General features: G+C 43.5%; 1 protein-coding gene across 4 annotated transcripts in view; it reads right to left on the minus strand.

Annotated features, from left to right (window-relative positions):
• Positions 1-8,031: 8,031 nt before the first annotated feature.
• UNC5B (unc-5 netrin receptor B) overlaps positions 8,032-19,007 on the minus strand; it is a 151,531-nt gene continuing 140,555 nt past the window's right edge. For 3 of the 4 annotated variants that reach the window (XM_073353571.1, XM_073353570.1, XM_073353569.1), the window contains 3 exons: positions 17,921-18,085; positions 15,844-16,022; positions 8,032-13,886 (listed from right to left, as the gene is read on the minus strand). In XM_073353571.1, coding sequence (XP_073209672.1) covers positions 13,721-13,886; positions 15,844-16,022; positions 17,921-18,085 — 510 coding nt within the window. In that variant the 3' untranslated portion in view covers positions 8,032-13,720. The remainder of the gene's footprint in view (positions 13,887-15,843; positions 16,023-17,920; positions 18,086-19,007) is intronic. The other variant, XM_073353572.1, reaches the window with a different exon arrangement.

The raw sequence follows: 19,007 nt of genomic DNA on the forward strand, positions 1-19,007 counted from the left end.
GCACATGATTGCCTTGTCTCTAGGTCCAAATGGCTCCTGCCACTTCCTACCTGTCTACAGAGTTTGAAGGTCACCATCCACATCAAAACTGGCAAAGAAACAGCAGAGCCCTCCACTGGGACTGCATACATGCAGAAAGATTTGAGAAATTCTAGTATTTTTTGTTTTTTGGCAGAAATAAAACAATTACTGCAAAATAGATATGATGCAGACACCTCAGCTACCCACAGCAGCACTGCATGCATATATTAAACAACCCACAACTGTCTGGAAACAAGTGTGTTGTCCTTAACACAACTGCACCACCTTCTTCATAGCCTTTTAGGGAAATAAATCAGACTGGCTTGGTCATCCAGATGTAGAATTAAGCCTGGGCTCTATTTTTTCCCCCAGCAAACGAAAAAGAAATGTGGCCACCCCTGAGGTGCCATACCAAATGGAATGTACCTAAGACTGAATGACTCTCTGTGGGTGTTGTTCTTTCTCTCCCTAGTTTTCCTTGGGATTTTCATCTGCATTGACATATCAGACCATGAAAGCACCCGAAAAGCTCTTACAGCCTATCTGGGTCTGTAATCCATCAACTCAGAAGGATTTGCCTGATATTTCCAAGCTGCTATGGTCTATCATGTCAAACAATCCACTGTTTAAAAAGTGCCTCTGATCAGATTAGCACAAGAGACCATGACAGTCTACCAGGGTAAACAGTACAATTAGTATTGGTAACAAAATCTGTATTTAACTGAAGCTGTCATGGTCTATCAAGTAAATAGTACCCATTAAAGTGTTTCAAAAGCCAAAAGATTGGACACATCCATCAGTAATACAGTTACATGTTGGACCAGGACAGATTTTGCAGACTCTCCTACTCTTGTGACATGTTTTTTCTACAGCTATTCCTCCAGCCCCATCACTTGCCTTCCCCAGGAGCTGTGGCCACATTCCAAAGCCCAGTGGAGTAGGGAGTCTTTCTATTGGCTTCAGTGGACTTTGGGTCAGAACTTATATGAGGAGGTCCTGTTGGATTTTCTACCAGACTTGCCCAAGTCTATTGGAGATGGCAAAAGAAATGAAAAGATACTGAAGGCAATGGGAGAATAAACTTTGTTCAGCTCTAAGCAAAGAAGAAAAGGGGAGGGCAGTTAAAGGATTCTTGGGGCATAACTACATTTTTTTTGTTCTGGTTGTACATTACCTGGTACAATAGGGTCCTGGGAATCCCAGGTGCTACCTCAATGCCAATAAAAAGTAAAATAATATTAATAATGAATAGAAACTACATTTTGCCAGAAGCGGGGAATGGGCAACAGAGGATGGATCACATGGTGATTACATGTTCTGTTCATTCCCTCTGAAGCACCTGGCATTGGCCACCATCGGAAGACAGAACACTGGGCTAGATGGACGATTGGTCTGACCCAGTATGGCCATTCTTATGTACATTGCTCTGTGATGTGGTACAAAGGTTTTACTGGTATTTTTGTAGGATAACCTCCATAGCTGTCATGCCATTTGTAATGCAGCCAGCCCAAACTCATGCTTATAAAACCTTTGTATCACACGTTTGGCTATTCTGTATGTGCTATACATTTCACAGAAAAATACGTATAATTTTAAAGAGATTGAAATAAGTTTACTGGGACTTTTTAAAAATCCCTGCTCTTACACAGGCAGGTGCCTGAACACCCTGCATCTAATTGTCCAGGCTTCTGAGGGAGAGGAAAACAATAATTCATACATTTAAAAACCACTAGATGTGACCTAAAACACATTTTCTAAATGTAAGTGCGCCTTGCTCAAAGGTCTACTGTCCTGGGGGGTCTTCCAGGGCTAGTACAGTTAGTCCATTGGAAGTCTGGGAATCTCCTCTTTCTAGTGGTGTAAAGCTCTTGCTTTTAGCACTTAAGACTCATAAAATGTCCAACTTAAACCTGACCATGTTTGAGTTCTGTGTATTGCCTGTGTAGGGCCCAAGAAGGAAACATTTATTTTTGGTACCAAATAAAATGAAATTAATAGCCAGCCATTTGAAGCTGCTCAGAAGTTTGGGATTTTACACTAAACCCCGAGGAAGATGGATTAGTGGGCAGAAGCTCAGTTGCCAACTTTCATGTGGTAAACAAACACGCCGACTTTCACAATAAGCCAAAAATCAAGGCCAAAACAAGCCAATCCCTAAGAACCCCAACACTCTATGTGCCTAGATCCCTCTGGCGAGCAGCCTGCGACTGTGGTGGGCCCACTGTGCACCCCGACTCTCTCCCCCCTTTGCCCCTTGCCCCTGCTTGCTGGGAGCCCATCAAAAAAAGGAAGCAACACGCTCTAAGCCAACAAGCAACAAGTCAAAAACTAGCCAACAAGCAACTCATAAGGCAATTAAGCCAAAAACAAGCCCAATTTCTGCGTTTTTTTTTTTCTGCGGGTTTTGCATGTCTGGGCAGAAGGCAGGTGAAATGGTCAAAGGTGCGTGATAAAAGAGTTTAGCATATGGATATCACCACCATATGTATGGTATTATGGGATTTCACGCTCAGCTCTGGTGATAATTGCTCTAGCACCCGGTTAAAGTGATTTGGGAACTGGGACGGAATATTGCAAGGGCAATCTTAACTATTGGGCCTGTGCATACAGCCCCCAGTTTTGGGTCTCATCTTGTGGTCCAGAAGCTGAGCTTTCTTTTCCAACGGTAAGCCCCTGTCCTGTATTGTTGTGAAGAAAAAAAAGCTGAACTACGTATAAGCTGATGGAGTGATGTCTACGTGAGTTTGCAAACATCTTGAAATAATAGCTGTGAGAAGAATGAACAGCCATTTTCATCCCAATGGGGTGTAAACTCGGATGTCCAATTACGATATCAACATGAAATATTTCACTGCTGAACAAAGCATGTAAGGGAGAAAGAGGAGGATCATATTATGGAGATCTGCATGAATTATTGAATGATTCATTTTGGTGCCAAGAGTGGGTGGCATTTGGGAGAATACCACCTATTTTCCCTCCTCTCCTCATGCCCCAAACTGATCCATAGAACCAAGAAATCAGGAGGAGAAGAAAGGAGTCCAGAGAAGCTTCCAGATTCCACCAAGGGAGAGCCAAACCCAAATTGCCCACGAGTGTGTTTGACCCCCATTGAAAGGGAGCCTAGTCTGAGAAGGCCAGTGGAGCAGATGGAATCAAATTTGTACACCTGCAATATCTTCTATGAGCGGTGTCTCATTTTGTCATCCCCAGGGGGTGGAGCTTGGTTTGTGGGTTGTGCTCAGAAGACTACCACTCCTTTTGTTTATCATTTCAAGCCCTGGCATTGGACTTGGAAATGTCATTTGTGCAGCTGAGGAGCACACGTTGTGCAGACTGGCTGCATCATGGGCAGTTTGTTCTGTGGAGGGAAGCCCCAGCTGCGCACTTGGGGCTGAGGGGAACTTGCTGGTTGCCACTGTCATTCTCCACCTGTGATCGGGGAGGAGGGGGCCCAGCAGCTACCACCTATCATCTGGCAGCTGGAGAGGGGGTCATCAGCCCAACTCCAGGAACAACAGTTCCCAGGAGAGGGCACCCTGATTTCCTGGAGCAGGGGTCCACACAGGACTCTCTATGGGGATGTCAAGGTGGAAGCCAGAAGAACCCTCAGCTGATCTGCTGGGAGGCACCCAATACACAATCGTGCTCAGAAGTGTGAGGGCTGACATATTCGTCCCCCCCCCCGCCCCCCAAAAGACCCGCAGCCCATCTGAAGGCAGGGAATGGTGGGTGGAGGAGAAGGGAGGCACGAGGTGTGTGTCTGTTGATCCTTCAACTCAGTTAACATGACTTTAGGTCATGTACATGGGTGACACTGTCACCTCTCCCAGGTCAGGTGTCCATCTAAAATCACACTGTCCCAAAGCCTTACACAGGCAATGAACAGAACTCAAACAGCATCAGGTTTAAGCTGGACATTTTATGAGCATTAAGTGCTAAAAGCAAGAGCTGTACATTGCTGGAAAGAGATTCCCAGACTTCCAATGGGCAAACTGCACTAGTCCGGGAAGACCCCCGGGGCATTAGACCTTTAAAGCAAGGCACTCTTATATTTAGAAAAACTGGTTTAGGTCACATCTGGACGTTTTAAAAAGTATGAGTTATTGTTTTCCTCTTCCCCAGAAGCCTGGATAATTAGATGCATGGTACTAAAGCACCTGCCTGTATGTGAGCAGCTCTCCCGCTCAGCCCCAGGCCACCTGGGGTTGTTTGAGTTGATTTAAAAGAAGAAAAAGGGAGCACAGTTCTCAGCGTTTGCCTTTGAGACGACAGTGTGCGGCACCTGCCTGATCAGGTAGTAACGGTGATCAGTTCATCCCTTATTAGGCCGTTTTGTCATATTTACTATATTTTTCATAACCATGTTTTAGTTATTACATTGGCCTTTCATCAAGCATATGAGAGTGATGGAAAAATAGATGCATCTCCCATCCCTCTAACTAAACATCAGACTTGTTGTTTCAGACGCTGGCTCCAAGGTGGAGGAGCAATGTTGCCATCTAAGGGAACATTTATGTCATTGCAAGCAGGGCACCTGTGCCTTTCCAGATAATGGATGCCCATTAGGACATTCTGTTTATTCTCATACCGTCCTTTCTATGAAGCATAATAAGATACTGAGAAGAAAAAAAAATAGAGGAAGTTTACAAGAAGCAAGTATGCACTTAAATATTCTTGAAGGCTAGTGGCAGTGAGGGGATAGGAGAAGGAGGAAGATCTGGAGAGAGGGAAGGGGGAGTGGGATTTTAAATGAATCACAGGCTAAAGTGAACAGGAAGACTTTGAGGCAAGGAGCAGAACAGATCTCATTACCATAGCGTGGAAAGAATAAAATGATGCAAATTGAAAAGTTTTTAAAAACGCATTGCATTTGGTTGCTCTGAAAGGCTTTGGGATCCAGCATTTTTTCTTTTAAATACTAATCAAAACGTTAGCATAAGGGCTCCAGGCAGAAGCAGCAGCCACCAGATGAACCTTCCACAGCTCTATTCACAAAATGGATCCTTGCAAGATAGACACGGTAAAGGTAATGGGGGCGGGGCGGGGGGTGTCACCTGTCCCCAATTCTCTCTCTCTCTCTCTTTTTGGTGGTTGGGATCTTTCAAACTGAAAACTGCACTTTATTTGAGAAAAACACACCACTACTTGCTTGTGGCCAGTGCGCCCAGAACAATCAATGTGCCCCCTACACTCTACCACCCAGACAGTTTTAGTAAGAGCACAGATGACATACACTATTCTCAGCTCAGGTGGAGAGGAAAGCAAAAAGATCCAGCCTCTGATGTACCTGCCTAAAGAAAGCCTAGGATGCAGCATGCATCTTTAACCAATTGAGGAATCCTCCTCTTACCAGCAGCATCCTGGAGAAACAGAGTATAAGCAATTTGAAATGATGCCCACTGGACTGGGCACACGTTTCAAAGGGCAAGCAGTTCTGTGAGGATATTATGTGGGATGCGTTCCTTGGAGTTTCTGCAGCTCACTGTGTTCTCTCCCCTGACAAAAATATGCAGAAGAATCTCATTCTTCCCCTTCAGAAATGTGAAAAATTTATAGGGAAAGCACTAACTCTGTGTGGAGAGCCAGCCACCAGGGATGTTGGCCTTGATGTCCTGGTTACGTTTTAGTTCTATTAAATAACTTCTACCTATCTGCACCTTCTCTTTTACCTTCAATCAGATACAGTATTAATCCACATAATCATAGAAGTGTAGGGCTGGAACATACCTTAAACGGTCACCTAATCCAGCCCCCATGCTAAGGCAGGCTTAAGTACACTTACACCATTCCTGACAGCTATTTGTCTAACCTGTTCTTAATAATCTCCAGTGTTCCACAACCTCCCTCTGTAATCCTTCCTTCACTTCCTGCCCAAAATTATTCATAGTGTTGCTCTGCACTGTTGAACAGCTGCCACTTTCCACCTTGAGATGGCTGCATTAAAATGGTTAGTGAAATAATGAACCAGCATATTGGCCCATGAGCTGTGTTTACACTAGACTTTTTGCAAAGATTCCCTCTAGTTCACCTCCATGCGTGACAGCAAAATCAGGAGCACTAACGTAGACAATGTTCCTGCATCTGCCCACATTTTTAAATACCGTGTCATCTAATCCTTCTAAGTGGGGGTCTAAATGACCCAGTGGGAAAAGCACTGATGAGCACCAGTGTCTTGTCTACACAAGCACTTCCTATGGTACTACCACTGGTTGAGTTGAACCTGTGCAAAAATCCAGAGCATTGAAGCCATGGAGGCTAATTCTTCCTGAACACAGCCAGCCAAAGCGCAAGGTTCAGTGTTCTATACAAATAGATTAGGAATAGCTCCCTCTTTTTAGGTCAGAACTTAGTGGCAAATGAAGAGACTTCTACTCCAAAGTACAGTTTAACACACTCCCCACAGTCACCTACTTACTCCTCCATGACAGAAAGGCTACGGATAGCAAGGACAGAGCAACAGGGAATAACCACTAAAACCTCCCCTTGGATACACAGGTCCCTTATATACCTTGGACTGGAGGAGAAGTTGAAAAGGCTAAATGTTGCCAAGAGACTATATTCCTACAGAAAAAGCTTAGTTGGAGTGCTGTGTCTGGGAGTTGGTACGGCATCTTACCTGCTGGTTTAGGATGCAATCTTCTCAGGGAGGCACTATCTCCATCTCAGCTGAAGGCATGTTGTTCAAGAGCAAAATATTATTTTGCTTTGGGCTGAAATGAAGGTAGACGATGGGTTTTCTCTTTAACAGTGAGAATTGTGGGTAAGATGACCCGCTTATCAAAGATCAGCCATTCACTCAGTCAAGGCCTCAAGTGGAGAGAAGCTGCTCAGTTCACAGCTTGTGATAACTAGAAATGGTTTTCCTGGTTACCGGTTTTCCCTCTTGCGAATATTTGAGAGTTTGAAATATTTTTCCATCTTGATTCAGGACAAAAAGTCAAAAGCACTCACAAAACCAAACCGTTCCCCCCCCCCCCCTTTCTGGACAATCAAAATGTTTCACAATAATTTTGAAATGGCTTGTTTTGATTTCAAACTTTTTAACATTTCCAGTCTAATTAGCAGCTTACATTTCAAGACAAAAATATTTTCAAACTAGAAAATGAATTTTCCCCCCATTTTTAAAATGTCAAAAGAAAATGCTTCAACAATTTAAAAACTTTTCTGACATTTTTTCTGAGTTGGGAAATTTGTCAAATCCGACGCTGTTTCATGTACAGTTTCAATTTCAATAAACTGGCATTTTTTGATGAAAAATAAACAGAATCCTGACCAGTTCCAGTGCTAACCCCTGCTTTCTAGGTCTTCATGGGCAATTTCCCTTTTCAAAGGCACTGTTGTGTCCAGCTAGGTCTGTGCTGGGAACCAGATGCCTTCAATGTCAAATCTGGTGTGCAATACAGCCTGGGCAAGGTGGAGAGTTCAAGGAAACAAAGTGGAAGTGGCTCCAGTGAAGCACTGGACCTTGTAAAAGGTATGGGGAGCAGGGATGCACCTGGGTGTTGAATGATTGGTAAGGTGGCCAGGGTCTGGTTATGGTGTGTGATGGCAAGGGGAACGCTAGAACCAGAATTGAAAGAAGTCAGTTTGCCCATCTGAGACAATGAGGAGATTGATAAAGCCGGCTTCTCAGAGCTTCAACCACAAAGGGAAGGTGAGTGACGGAGTTGGACTGATATTGAGTAGCAGGCTCTCACCAGCCCACACTGGCCACCCACAGTTAAGTTCCAGTCCAACTCTCCCTTCCATCTAATAGCTGGAACAGCACTGAGGAGGTCTTCTCCCAGCAGTGACTGACAACTGCAGATGGGGATGGATAGAAGGAGTGTTGGAAAGGCCATTGCCAAGTAGCGGGCTGGAAAGGGGCTGTAGAGATGGCAGGAAGAGAGTGCTGGGCAGTGAAACCAAGATTAAATTTTCCTAGAAATAAGACCTGCTGGAGCCAAACCCACCTGGAATTGAAACAGGAATAAAGAAGCAAACCACATTTCATTTTTTATTAGACTAGGAAATATAATTTATTGCATAAAAATTACTTTGTTACAATAGGAATGCTAAACTTTATTTACAGTTCTTAGTTTACAGAATAAACAGATGTGTGTTTCGAGGATGCTGTCAAACTCATCCCCTGGACATATAAATATGCAAATAGAATGCAGAGCAAGAGAATGGACGCTCTCAACAAGAGAAACAACAGCTGATTTTTTTCAGTGAAACTATGAAATGCCTGCCCAGTATCACAAAGCTGCTTTGTGTGATCATAGTGTAGTCATCTCCAAGGGACAGAGATACACACACAGATGACCAAAGGAGAAGGCAGCATGTACAGTAGTTGGACACTCTGACCCAGTGATCTGAGCGCCACATACACTATAATCCCATGATCCAAGAGAGACGGAGTCAGAGAGGAGGCCACAACACACACTGATCAGAGAGAAGCAAATACCTTCCCTTCCCCTCCCTCACATACACACACACAGCGCTCCCTTGATCAGAAAGGCTAAGAAACACACGCACGCACATACACACACACACAGTGATCTGAGAGAGAGAAAAGCACATACACAGATATTCTGGTTCTGTGCTCAGAGAAAAGGGGACACAAACACACATTGATCTCCTGATCTCACCCACATGCTGAGCTGAGAGTGAGACAGACACACTGTGATCCTTTAATCAGAGAGAGAGAGAGAGAGGGTCAGACACACTGACAATCTACAACTGTCTTCCAAGAGCAGAGCATTTAGGATAAATTTCATGGATATTACTGAATTTCTAAGAAAACAAACAATGGCAGGTTATTTACGTTAGCTTTGAAAATGTTAAAATGTCCGTGTATTAGCGGAGTGCTTTATCACCTCCTACATTACTTCCCATATTTGCTTATTTTGTTCAGATTACAAGCAAGATTTCAACAAATCAGATTATGAAATGGAGTCACATAGACTGATAGAACTCTCTCTATATTACAACCATATTGAACTCCCACCAAAATCAATGGGAGTCTATTCACTGACTTTAAGGGGAACTGGATCAGGCCCTCAGTTTCTAGCCAAGTCAACACAACACATTGAAAACCCTGTTGACGTAATAACACAATGAAATGTTAGATAAGCTTGGAGCTCTCCTTCCAACACAGACCCCAGCATTGTGAAATGGGATTGTGATAGAGAAAGGTCATGTTTGTCAAACTTCCTGAGTACCGTGTAGTCACACTGTTTGCTTTAAGAAGTTTTTTTGGTTTGTAAGTTTTTTAAAACAGCCACACAAAAATATTTTCAGCTACACTGGGGCATTTGATCTATCCAAGTAGTCAGTTTTGAGACTCAGACGATTTAAAAGTTTCATTAAGATACACATCCAAAACTTTGGATACATATCCAGATCTGTATATTACCTACAGATATACACAGATTTCCAGGTTTTAAAGGCTTTTTGCAATTAAAAAAGGGGAAAGTGAAATTTAATATACATAATATTTAATGCACATTTTGGGTGTGAAACAAAAGATTTTTCTGTTTGTGAACTACATGAATGACACTGAAATTTACAACACAAGTGTATACCTAGGAGAAAATGGCTGAAGTGCTGGCAAAAAAACTCTTTATACAAGGACTTCTGAAGAAAACAGATTGTGTTTTCACCATAAAAATGGTCCCAGTATTTTAAAAGAAAAAACCCAGAATTGCTTTCATCTGACAAATCAGGCAAGAAGGTACAGCCTCTCCTACATGTAGGCCAGCATCCAAGCTCTGAGACTGTCCTTTTCAAGCAAGTTTCAAGACTGGGGTTAATTTGTTCTGCCACTGTATGGTACCTTTGTACAATAAATCCATCCACTCCCAATGTGGTTGTTTAAGTAGATGAACAAGCATTGCCAGTGTTCTCCCCTCTGGGTCCCTTTTCCTACTGTCTGCTGTCAATTTGGAAGCATTAGAGATGGAAACAGGCTTCCAAGTACTTGTGTGCCAAAGAATTAGGCAACTGGAGGTTTAGATCCTGAGGAAATACCAAATTACTTTGTAAGGGCAATGTCTTCTTTTATTATGCGCTGGCTCCCTGAGTTTGTGTTTACTTTTTCTTTAGCTACATAGCCATACCACAGATGGTGGACTGGAGGGAGGAGAATGGGGTAATGCATGATGGGAAGCTCACTGTATTCTGTACAGTTTTAAATTACTGGCCACAAAGATGTTGTGGTAAGTGCATTGGGGATTTCAGAGCAGATGCAGTAGCATCACCAATATGATTCTGTGTTGTTGTTTGTGTCACAACATGTTTATCCTGGAGGAGAAACTTTTAAGAGGCAGCAACCAGAGTAAAATATTTCCACTTGTGGCTATTCAAAGTACCCTTCAGAATATTTTCCCTTCATTAAAATACCACATCCTGGAGATGAAACTTATGTTGTGTTCATGGATACCCCTTAATTAAAATCAGCTTTGTTATGTAACCAACCTTCACTTCAACAGAGCCCTTTTAATGTAGAAAAGAAGGAAAGAAAGGAAGGAACTGCCAAGTTTGAAGAGGGAGAACCACTGAGCTCCATGCCATCCTTCCGAGACAAATTAGGTTACCCAGACAGATCAGTGAGGGACTGTTTTCTACTATACATATTCTAATATTTGTCCAGTGTAATTTTAAATGATCCACAAATCCCCCAGCCTAAATAGATATTAGTTAGGAATTTTCCTCACCTTTTCTCAATTTCTCCATTACTCTTACTTATATCTGCTTGTGCCACCCTCAATAGTTCATCTTCCCCTCCTTGGTGATTACACCCCTCAAATACGTGTAGACTTATACACCCTTTAGTCAAGTTTGACATATTATGGGCCAGATCCTCAATCGATGTAGCTCCACTGCAGTCAATGGAGTTATGGTAATTTACACCAGCTTGTCTACACATGGAGTTATTCAGGAATCGTTACTGCACTTTAAATTCACACCCTGGTTTACTCCAAATTCATTTTATTAAGTGTAGAGAAGCCCTGAGGAGTCGGTTCTTAGTTCTCAATCTTTTCTCAGTTTCTCCATCAAATGCCTAATCATTTTTATTGCCCTTCTCCTATCTCCTTACAGTTGCGTCAATGTATTTCTGGTACTGTTGCACTGAGGACTGCATGCAATATGCCACAGCAGTAGCTGTAAAAAGCACTCTGACCTCATGACTCAATACTGACTGCATATGCCATTGTGTTGCATTGATAATTTTTGCTGCCACATAGTGCTGCAAATGTCGAATTTGCAGTGTTCTCCTATCTCCCCCATCCCACAATTTCATTTACCATTAGTGCCTGCCAGGTTTCTCTTTCCCAATGAGTTTGTGTTTCAGATTATCTTTTTCTGCAGATAAAACAGCTACATTTTCCAATTTTAATCTCCTATTGCTATCTTCAGACAGTGTTTCTAATCTCACTGGGTTCTCTTTGTATTAGTTCTCTTTCTTCACTGGTATTTGCAACACATTCTAGTTTGGCATCATCTGTAAATTTCATTAATGTGCTGTTTACTCTCTCTTACAGATCATTGACCACTGCATGACCATGCCAAACTCCTCTCCCACTTGCTGCACTACTGTGATGGTCTCTCGGCCAGGGTTCAGCCCAAGAATATTTCAATCCATTTATCAAAGTAAGATTGAGTCAAAAGATGGATTTGGTTATAAGAACTTTAAAAAGATGTGGTCCTCAAACTAACCTCTATATCCCAGGCCACTGGACCTTGCTTTGTAAAAATAACCCCTTCTTACTCAACACTCCTCCCACTTGTTTAAAGTGCCAAAATATAGATTTAGAAGCCTAACTTTACAGTCTTTACATTTTTTACAGTCTTGGCTTATGAATAGTGGCATGTTGCTGAATGTTAGTGCACGACAGTATCAGTGAGTGTGTGTATTTACATTGTTGATATGAAGGTCTATTTATCCTACCAAGTTTCATTCTTTCCCAAATGTCCTAAAAGAATTTCCCCCTAAAAATACAGATCTTAAATACTTTGGGCTCCAAAATGTGACCCACCCCGTAATTGTAATAATCTGATGGAGGCTGTCCCATAGATCCTAACTAGCTTTCAGTTAATTCACCACTGTGTCAAAGCATTAACCTTCCCTCCTAAACAACCCATATAAACCATAGGTTGGTTTAATTCAGGAGAAGAAAAACCAACCAAACAAACCGCTACTGTAGCCTCTTGTCCTCCCCTTACTGGCTGTGTGTTTAGTGAATTTTCTAACAAAGGAAACTCCCAGAGCTGTACTGCTTGCATAGGAACTAGGAAAAGGCCCATTACCACTATTACCAGTAGCGCTCATCTTGTCCAGTTTCCTGCCAGTGCAGGAGTATTCCTTTCAGTCTAGTTTTAAACATCTCACATTTGAGGGTGTCTACTGCTTTTTCTGGGAGAGACTTCCACACTCCAACAATGAATACATTTTCCCCTGATATGCAGCTGAATGTTTCCTTTGTTCATTATCATTCCATTGAAACGATGACACTGGTGCACCCAAAAAGAAGCTAACGCTCTGAAGCCACGTTCTTCTCTCTGATTCAAACAGAGATGAGATGGGGTTGGGAGGGAACCATCCCTGAAAAGAGGGGGGGAGACGGCTGTGTGAGGTTTCAGCTTCTGTAACAATGCTGAGGACTTCAGTTGCCATTTGAAGAAAACCATGAAAACAGCGACAATGTCCCTTTAACCTTGTTCCCAGAAATGGGCTTGTTCTTCTGTGAGCTGGTTGCTTAAGTGGCCTCCTTGCATTATGCTGCAGCCATAAGGGAGAATTTGCAAACAAGATGTTACAAAGAGGGCTCAGCTTGCCCTTTCTGTGTCACATGAGTCTATAGGCACTGAACCAATCTGACTTCAGCAAGGGTCCAGAGATATGGAAACAAGTTGTTCTTGACTTTTTGTGTGTGTGTTTTCATTACTAATTTTCGCAAGTGTTTTAGTTTAAAGCTCTCTCTCTCTCTCTCTCTCATTCTCACGCAAAGCGGACTGATGCTGTTGCTCACACACAAAAGACTTAATGTTTTTGTTTTTTTAAAAAGGACTCATCCAAAGATCTGGATAATAAATTATTTGCGTTTCCTAAGAAACTGTGGGTTTTTTTCCCTTTTTTCCCCTTAATAAGCTGTCTGAAGCATTTGAGAGAAGTAAGCAGTTTGGCTAGATTGTACTTGAGTCTTCTAAGCATAAATGCCATAAAAGTAGAAGAACCGGGGGGATGGGGGGGTGGGGAAGGAGAGAAGAAAACCCAAATAAATGAAACAAAAATAAACCTCAACCCAGACTCTAGAAGCCCTATATTCCTGCATGCTGTGGCAGAAGCAGCTGCCCACTTCCACCAATGGCTGTCATCATGGTCAACAAAGATGCACTGCTCTTGTGACGCACTCCGGAGGATGGCTAGGAGGAGGAGGAGAGAGCCTGTTTAACACTTGGATTGCTTGTAAACGGTGTGGTTGGATCTCTAAGGCGGATAGTGACTTGGTGAGGGAGGAGTGGGAGAAGGAGTTTACCTTTACCCCTCCTTGCTAGCTACAGATCAGCAACCCACCAGACACAAAGTAGAAATTGGCCCCGTCCCCACAAGTTCAGGAAAGGCTGTTCACTAGTTTTCTTCCTCCTCCTTCTCTCCCCCCTCCACTCTGTCCTTCTCATCCGTTGCCTGAAGACTACCAGCTACTTGAAAGTAACATCAGCAGTCCCCCTCTGTTGCCATGACAACCAGCATCTCACTCTTGCCCATCTCTTCCAAGGCACTAGCCAGGGTATTGAGATCACCATCATCTTGGTGCTGGGCTTCCCACAAGTCCAGGATCACCCCTGTTGGGCTGGCTTTGGTGGCAAAGTAGTTCAGATACCTGTGAACGAAGAGAGAGAGAGAGAGAGTGAGTTGATGTCTAACTTTACACATTTAACATAAGAACATCATAAGAAAGGCCATATTGGGTCAGACCAAAGGTCCATCCAGCCCAGTATGCCGTCTACCGACAGTGGCCCATGCCATGTGCCCCAGAGGGAGTGAAGCTAACAGGTAATGATCAAGTGATCTCTCTCCTGACATCCATCTCCACCCTCTGACAAACAGAGGCTAGGGACACCATTCCTTACCCATCCCGGCTAATAGCCATTAATGGACTTAACCTCCATGCATTTATCCATTTCTCTTTTAAACCCTGTTATAGTCCTAGCCTTCACAACCTCCTCAGGCAAGGAGTTCCACAGGTTGACTGTGCGCTGAGTGAAGAAGAACTTCCTTTTATTTGTTTTAAACCTGCTGCCCATTAATTTCATTTGGTGGCCCCTAGTTCTTATATTATGGGAACAAGGAAATAACTTTTCCTTATTCACTTTCTCCACACCACTCATGATTTCATATACCTCTATCATATCCTCCTTAGCCTCCTCTTTTCCAAGCTGAAAAGTCCTAGCCTCTCTAATCTCTCCTCATATGGGACCCGTTCCAAACCCCTAATCATTTTAGTTGACCTTTTCTGAACCTTTTCTAATGCCAGTATATCTTTTTTTGAGATGAGGGGACCACATCTGTAAGCAGTATTCAAGATGTTGGCGTACCATGGATTTATATAAGGGCAATAAGATATTTACCCTATTGGTATGGTCTGAGGGCAGCAGAAGGGAGTGTTGGGAAAGGAGGCAAGGGTATTAGACTCTGGAGCAAATCTGGGTAATTCTCAATGATGTGCACTGGGATGGAAATGCCATAATTGAAATGCAGGGCCCCTCAGGGCATCATCTACATTTATTATACAGCACTGATGCAGAAAACATTCATGGAAAAGCAAGGCACATTTTATTTTATTAAAATTACAAATGCTGTCTTTACCCCTGCCCCCAAAGTGAGATCCTAAAACAGAACAGCTCAAGAGCCATCAAGGTCCCTGGCCTGAGGCACTTGCTTTGCACAATCATGACAGAATTTTAGGAATGTTCTGCCAGTCCAGGATCTAACTGGATGCACGTCACGCAGGGCTCTATAATACAAATCAAAGGGGGGAAGCACCATTCAAACCCATCAGAGAATATCAACTTCCCCACCCTCCAGGTCTCAAGGCATCGTGGCTGAGCAGAAGGAGCAAAGGGTTGGGAATCAGAAACTCATGAGCTCTAATTCTCTCTCAAGTACTGAATCACTGTGTGCCCTTATAGAAATCATTTCACAGTCTCTGTGCCTCAGCTCCCCGTCTGTAAAGCAGGGATAATAGCACAGCCCTACCTCACAAAGGGGTTGCGAAGATAAAGTAGTTCCTGACCGTACATCTAGTGCTACACAGTGTTATTTCTGAGTCACCAGTGCTTCATTTTTGTGTCTTCTTTCACACGCTATTCCTTCCCTTATAAGCCCACTATCATTCTCGATGCTTGCCGGCTTCGTGTCATCAGAGACACAGTGCTGGATTCCCGAAGTGCTGTACTTGTGGGCTGCAAAGCCCTGATAGGTTTCTGTATTGTTAGTCAGACACTCTCCTCAAGGCTTGTGCAAACTGATCACTTTCCAAGGCTGGCCCCATGAGTCAGTAACTGCCTTAGCAATGCTGCAAGAGCGCCTTCTGGGGGCTGGGGCAAATCCGCTCTTTCAGACTGTTTCTGATAAATGTAAAACAATGGACACTAAACGCCCAGCACATAATGATGCTATACTTGGATCACACAAGCCCCCCCACTCTGCCTCAGAGAAGAATGTGGGGAGAGTACAGAGTAACAAGGAAATATAAAACTCTGTTTTCCCAAAAGACAGGTTTGAGGCAGGAAGGTGAGAGCAGAGAATCTAGTGCCATACAGTGAACTGAAACCCACCGATCCATGGAAAGTTTCTGAGCAAGAAGTCTCCAGTCATTTCCTCTTGAATTGGGGGCATCAAGGCTGTTGCAGATTTTCTGCCGGATGGACAGCGGAATCTTGAAGGCATAGGGTCCCAGCTGGGTAGTCACAGCACTGCCATGGTGCAAGGAGAAGGCATCAAAGGCGCTGGCATTCTGGGAGAAAAAACATTTCAGAATGCTTTCAGAAAAAAATATTTCAATGGAGAACTCCTCCTTTATCAGCCTGCACTGTGTGTTCCCTTGTCGCCATACCCTGCCCACAATTCAGGGTCTGTGCATTCCTGCCCAAGAGCAGGGATGATTGTGTTTCTTTATGTGGAATTTCAGCAGTGCTTTCAAAAACTATCCAGCAGCAAAGATAACTTGGGATCACAGAGAGACCAAATTAAAAAAAAAAAAAAAAGAGAGAGAGAGAGAGAGAGAGAGAGAGAGAGATCAGGACACAGAGAGAGAGATATAAGATGGTAATATTCACTAAAATGCATTAGGCACGGTTGCCTAAGAACAGAAACAAAAAAAGAGAGAGGTGGATAACATGCCACAAAGAATAACAGTGAAGCAGCTAGTTCTTAGTGACACCAAGCTCTTCCCCTGAGGGTCCCTTCAGTGAACCCAGTCGGAAGCAACCTCCAAATATCAGTGCATGTGGCTAAACAATTTGAAGCAGAGCCAGAAGCATCAGAGCACATTTTCAGGGCTGCACAAATATTAAAGCCCTGAAATTCCCAGTGACTCTTCCAAGTGCACTGGCTACCAAAGCCCAGCCCTCGGCCTCTTCATTCACTCCCATCTCATTGGTTAGCGCACACTTTCACCTGGCTGTGAGAGGGGAAAGTGCCGACTGGCATTTTAGTATCATCCCCAAAACAGACTCTGGGAAACAGAACTCGTACACAGTAGAGGTTATGTGCTATTATTTCGTGATCCACAGGTGAATATTCTAGAGGTTGCTCATGTACCAAAAATCAAGGTCTCATCAATATTTTCAAAAGCAGGGTAACAAATTCTTATCACAACTTAGTCCCTTTGCTGTTACTGCCACAGTCTACTGGTATCTCACCAATAGCTGTAACTGGATGGTGATTCAGTTCAATGGGCTTTTCTCTGTACCTCTCTCTCTTTCTCTCTCTCTCTAAGTGAATGCAGTGCTGAAAGGTGGCAGGTTGACAGACCTAGATACTGAAAGTTCACTATTTATCTAGTCCTGGCAGGGAGAGCAAAAGTGCCAGTTTCCCCACACTGCCTTGCCATTCCACAAACTGACTCTCCAGGGGCCACCGCTGAGCAGAAATGGGTAGTTCAATTTACAGGCCTTGGTCATTGTCCTGAGAATCACAAAGGGAGCTAGTTACCACCAACTGTGAGACAAATCTCTGATTGAACCACCAACTTAAGAAACAGGAGGCCATGGCCAACACAGATGTTAATGTAGCATGGCATCCATAGTGGTAAAAGCAGGGCTCAGATACCCTGGTGATGGGCAACCTCTACATTAGATAAAATAGATATATTAATTAGATACGTTAGATAGAGAAAATCTCCCTTCTCTAAATACAGGGATTCATGGAGGACATCTGAGGACCATTTCTAGTCTTCTCTGTTACTAGAGAGGATGGAGGACTTCCTCCTTGGTAACGAGCCTAGTGGACACATCCACAGATGGCTGAAGCTGAGCCTCAGTGATCCCAGGTTATTATCTATGGCAACAGCAGCAGCACGGCAAGGGACATTTAAAGAAATAGGGTGCTGTTATTCTTTTATTTAACAAGAGTGGCAAAAAGGGAAGTGTACCCCTGAGGCAACAGCACCAGCTTTCTTTGAGCTAGTTGAGAGCCTGATGCCAGTCTCACTTACACCACACATATAAGGAGTAACTCCATTGACGTCAACAGAATTACACTGGTGTAAAACTCAGCTCAGAATCAGGCCCTGGGAGTTCAGGTCAATACCCTCAGAAGAGCTATCATCAGACCCTGCTCCTTCCTCTGTCCTCCCAGCTATAACTATGAGTGGCACAGCCTCCCTGCTCTCTTCCCCTTCTCTTTGCTCACCTCTCCGAGTGTAGTGTGCAGCTGGAATATCTGCCCTTCCCCTTCCACCTGCCGGACGCAGATCTTGCAGGTGAGCTCTGTGGAAGCCAGGCTGTATCTCTCAAGGGTGAAGGTGCAGTGCAGAGCCCTCTGGCTGCCACTCCAGATGTGATAAAAGGGGATTTCCTGTCACAGCAGATTAGTTCAGTAGAATGTTACACAAACCGCAAGAACCCTTCATAAATACAGGAAGGGCTTCCTGACTAAAATCCATTGGTTTTTTTCATATTTGAAATTATTTATTTTATTATTTCTTTAAGAGGTAAATTTTTAAAATGCCTCCCCAAAAGGTTCTAGGTGCCTGACAATTAATTGTACAACAACCATAACAATGACCATGCAGCCCAGTAAATACCATATAGATTTGCCTTTAAGTCATATTCTAGGTTTCCCAGCTTCTACTTCGACTGGCAGGAGATGGGAATCATTCTGTGCAGGGTAGGACAGGGAAAGCTGACAGACAGTGACCCAGCTGTCATTCTGGGACCCTGAGTCAAATATGGTGAGTGAAAATTCCCCTGCTGCCTTCTCCTTCCCTTAGAAGAGTGGTTCTCAACCTGGGGTACGTATACCCCTGGGGGGTACATAGAGGTCTTCTAGGGGGTACATCAACTCATCTAGATATTTGTCTAGTTTTACAACAGACTACATAAAAACCACGAGCAAAGTCAGTACAAACTGTATTGTTATGTCTGGTTTTGTAAGCAAGTAGTTTCTAAGTGAGGTGAAACTTGGGGTACACATGACAAATCAGACTCCTGAAAGGGGTACATTAGTCTGGAAAGGTTGAGAGCCACTGCCTTAGAAGACAGCCGGAGAGAGCAGAGAGATATATCATTCTCTTAGCAGATAACGGCGGCGGGTAGATGGGTGAGCCCTAAATCTTGACTAGATAAGAGAGTGAGTAGGCAAGGTGCTGGATTACTGGATCACAACAGTGTGAACATTGCTTACTTATCACCATCAAAGGCATCATCACAGATCTATATCAGATCACTTAAAGCATAATCCAAACATAAACGTACTTTAGCGCCTGGATTGCTGCTGG

Source organism: Lepidochelys kempii, chromosome 7, assembly GCF_965140265.1.
Source record: "Lepidochelys kempii isolate rLepKem1 chromosome 7, rLepKem1.hap2, whole genome shotgun sequence".
NCBI classification, from domain to species: Eukaryota; Metazoa; Chordata; order Testudines; family Cheloniidae; genus Lepidochelys; species Lepidochelys kempii.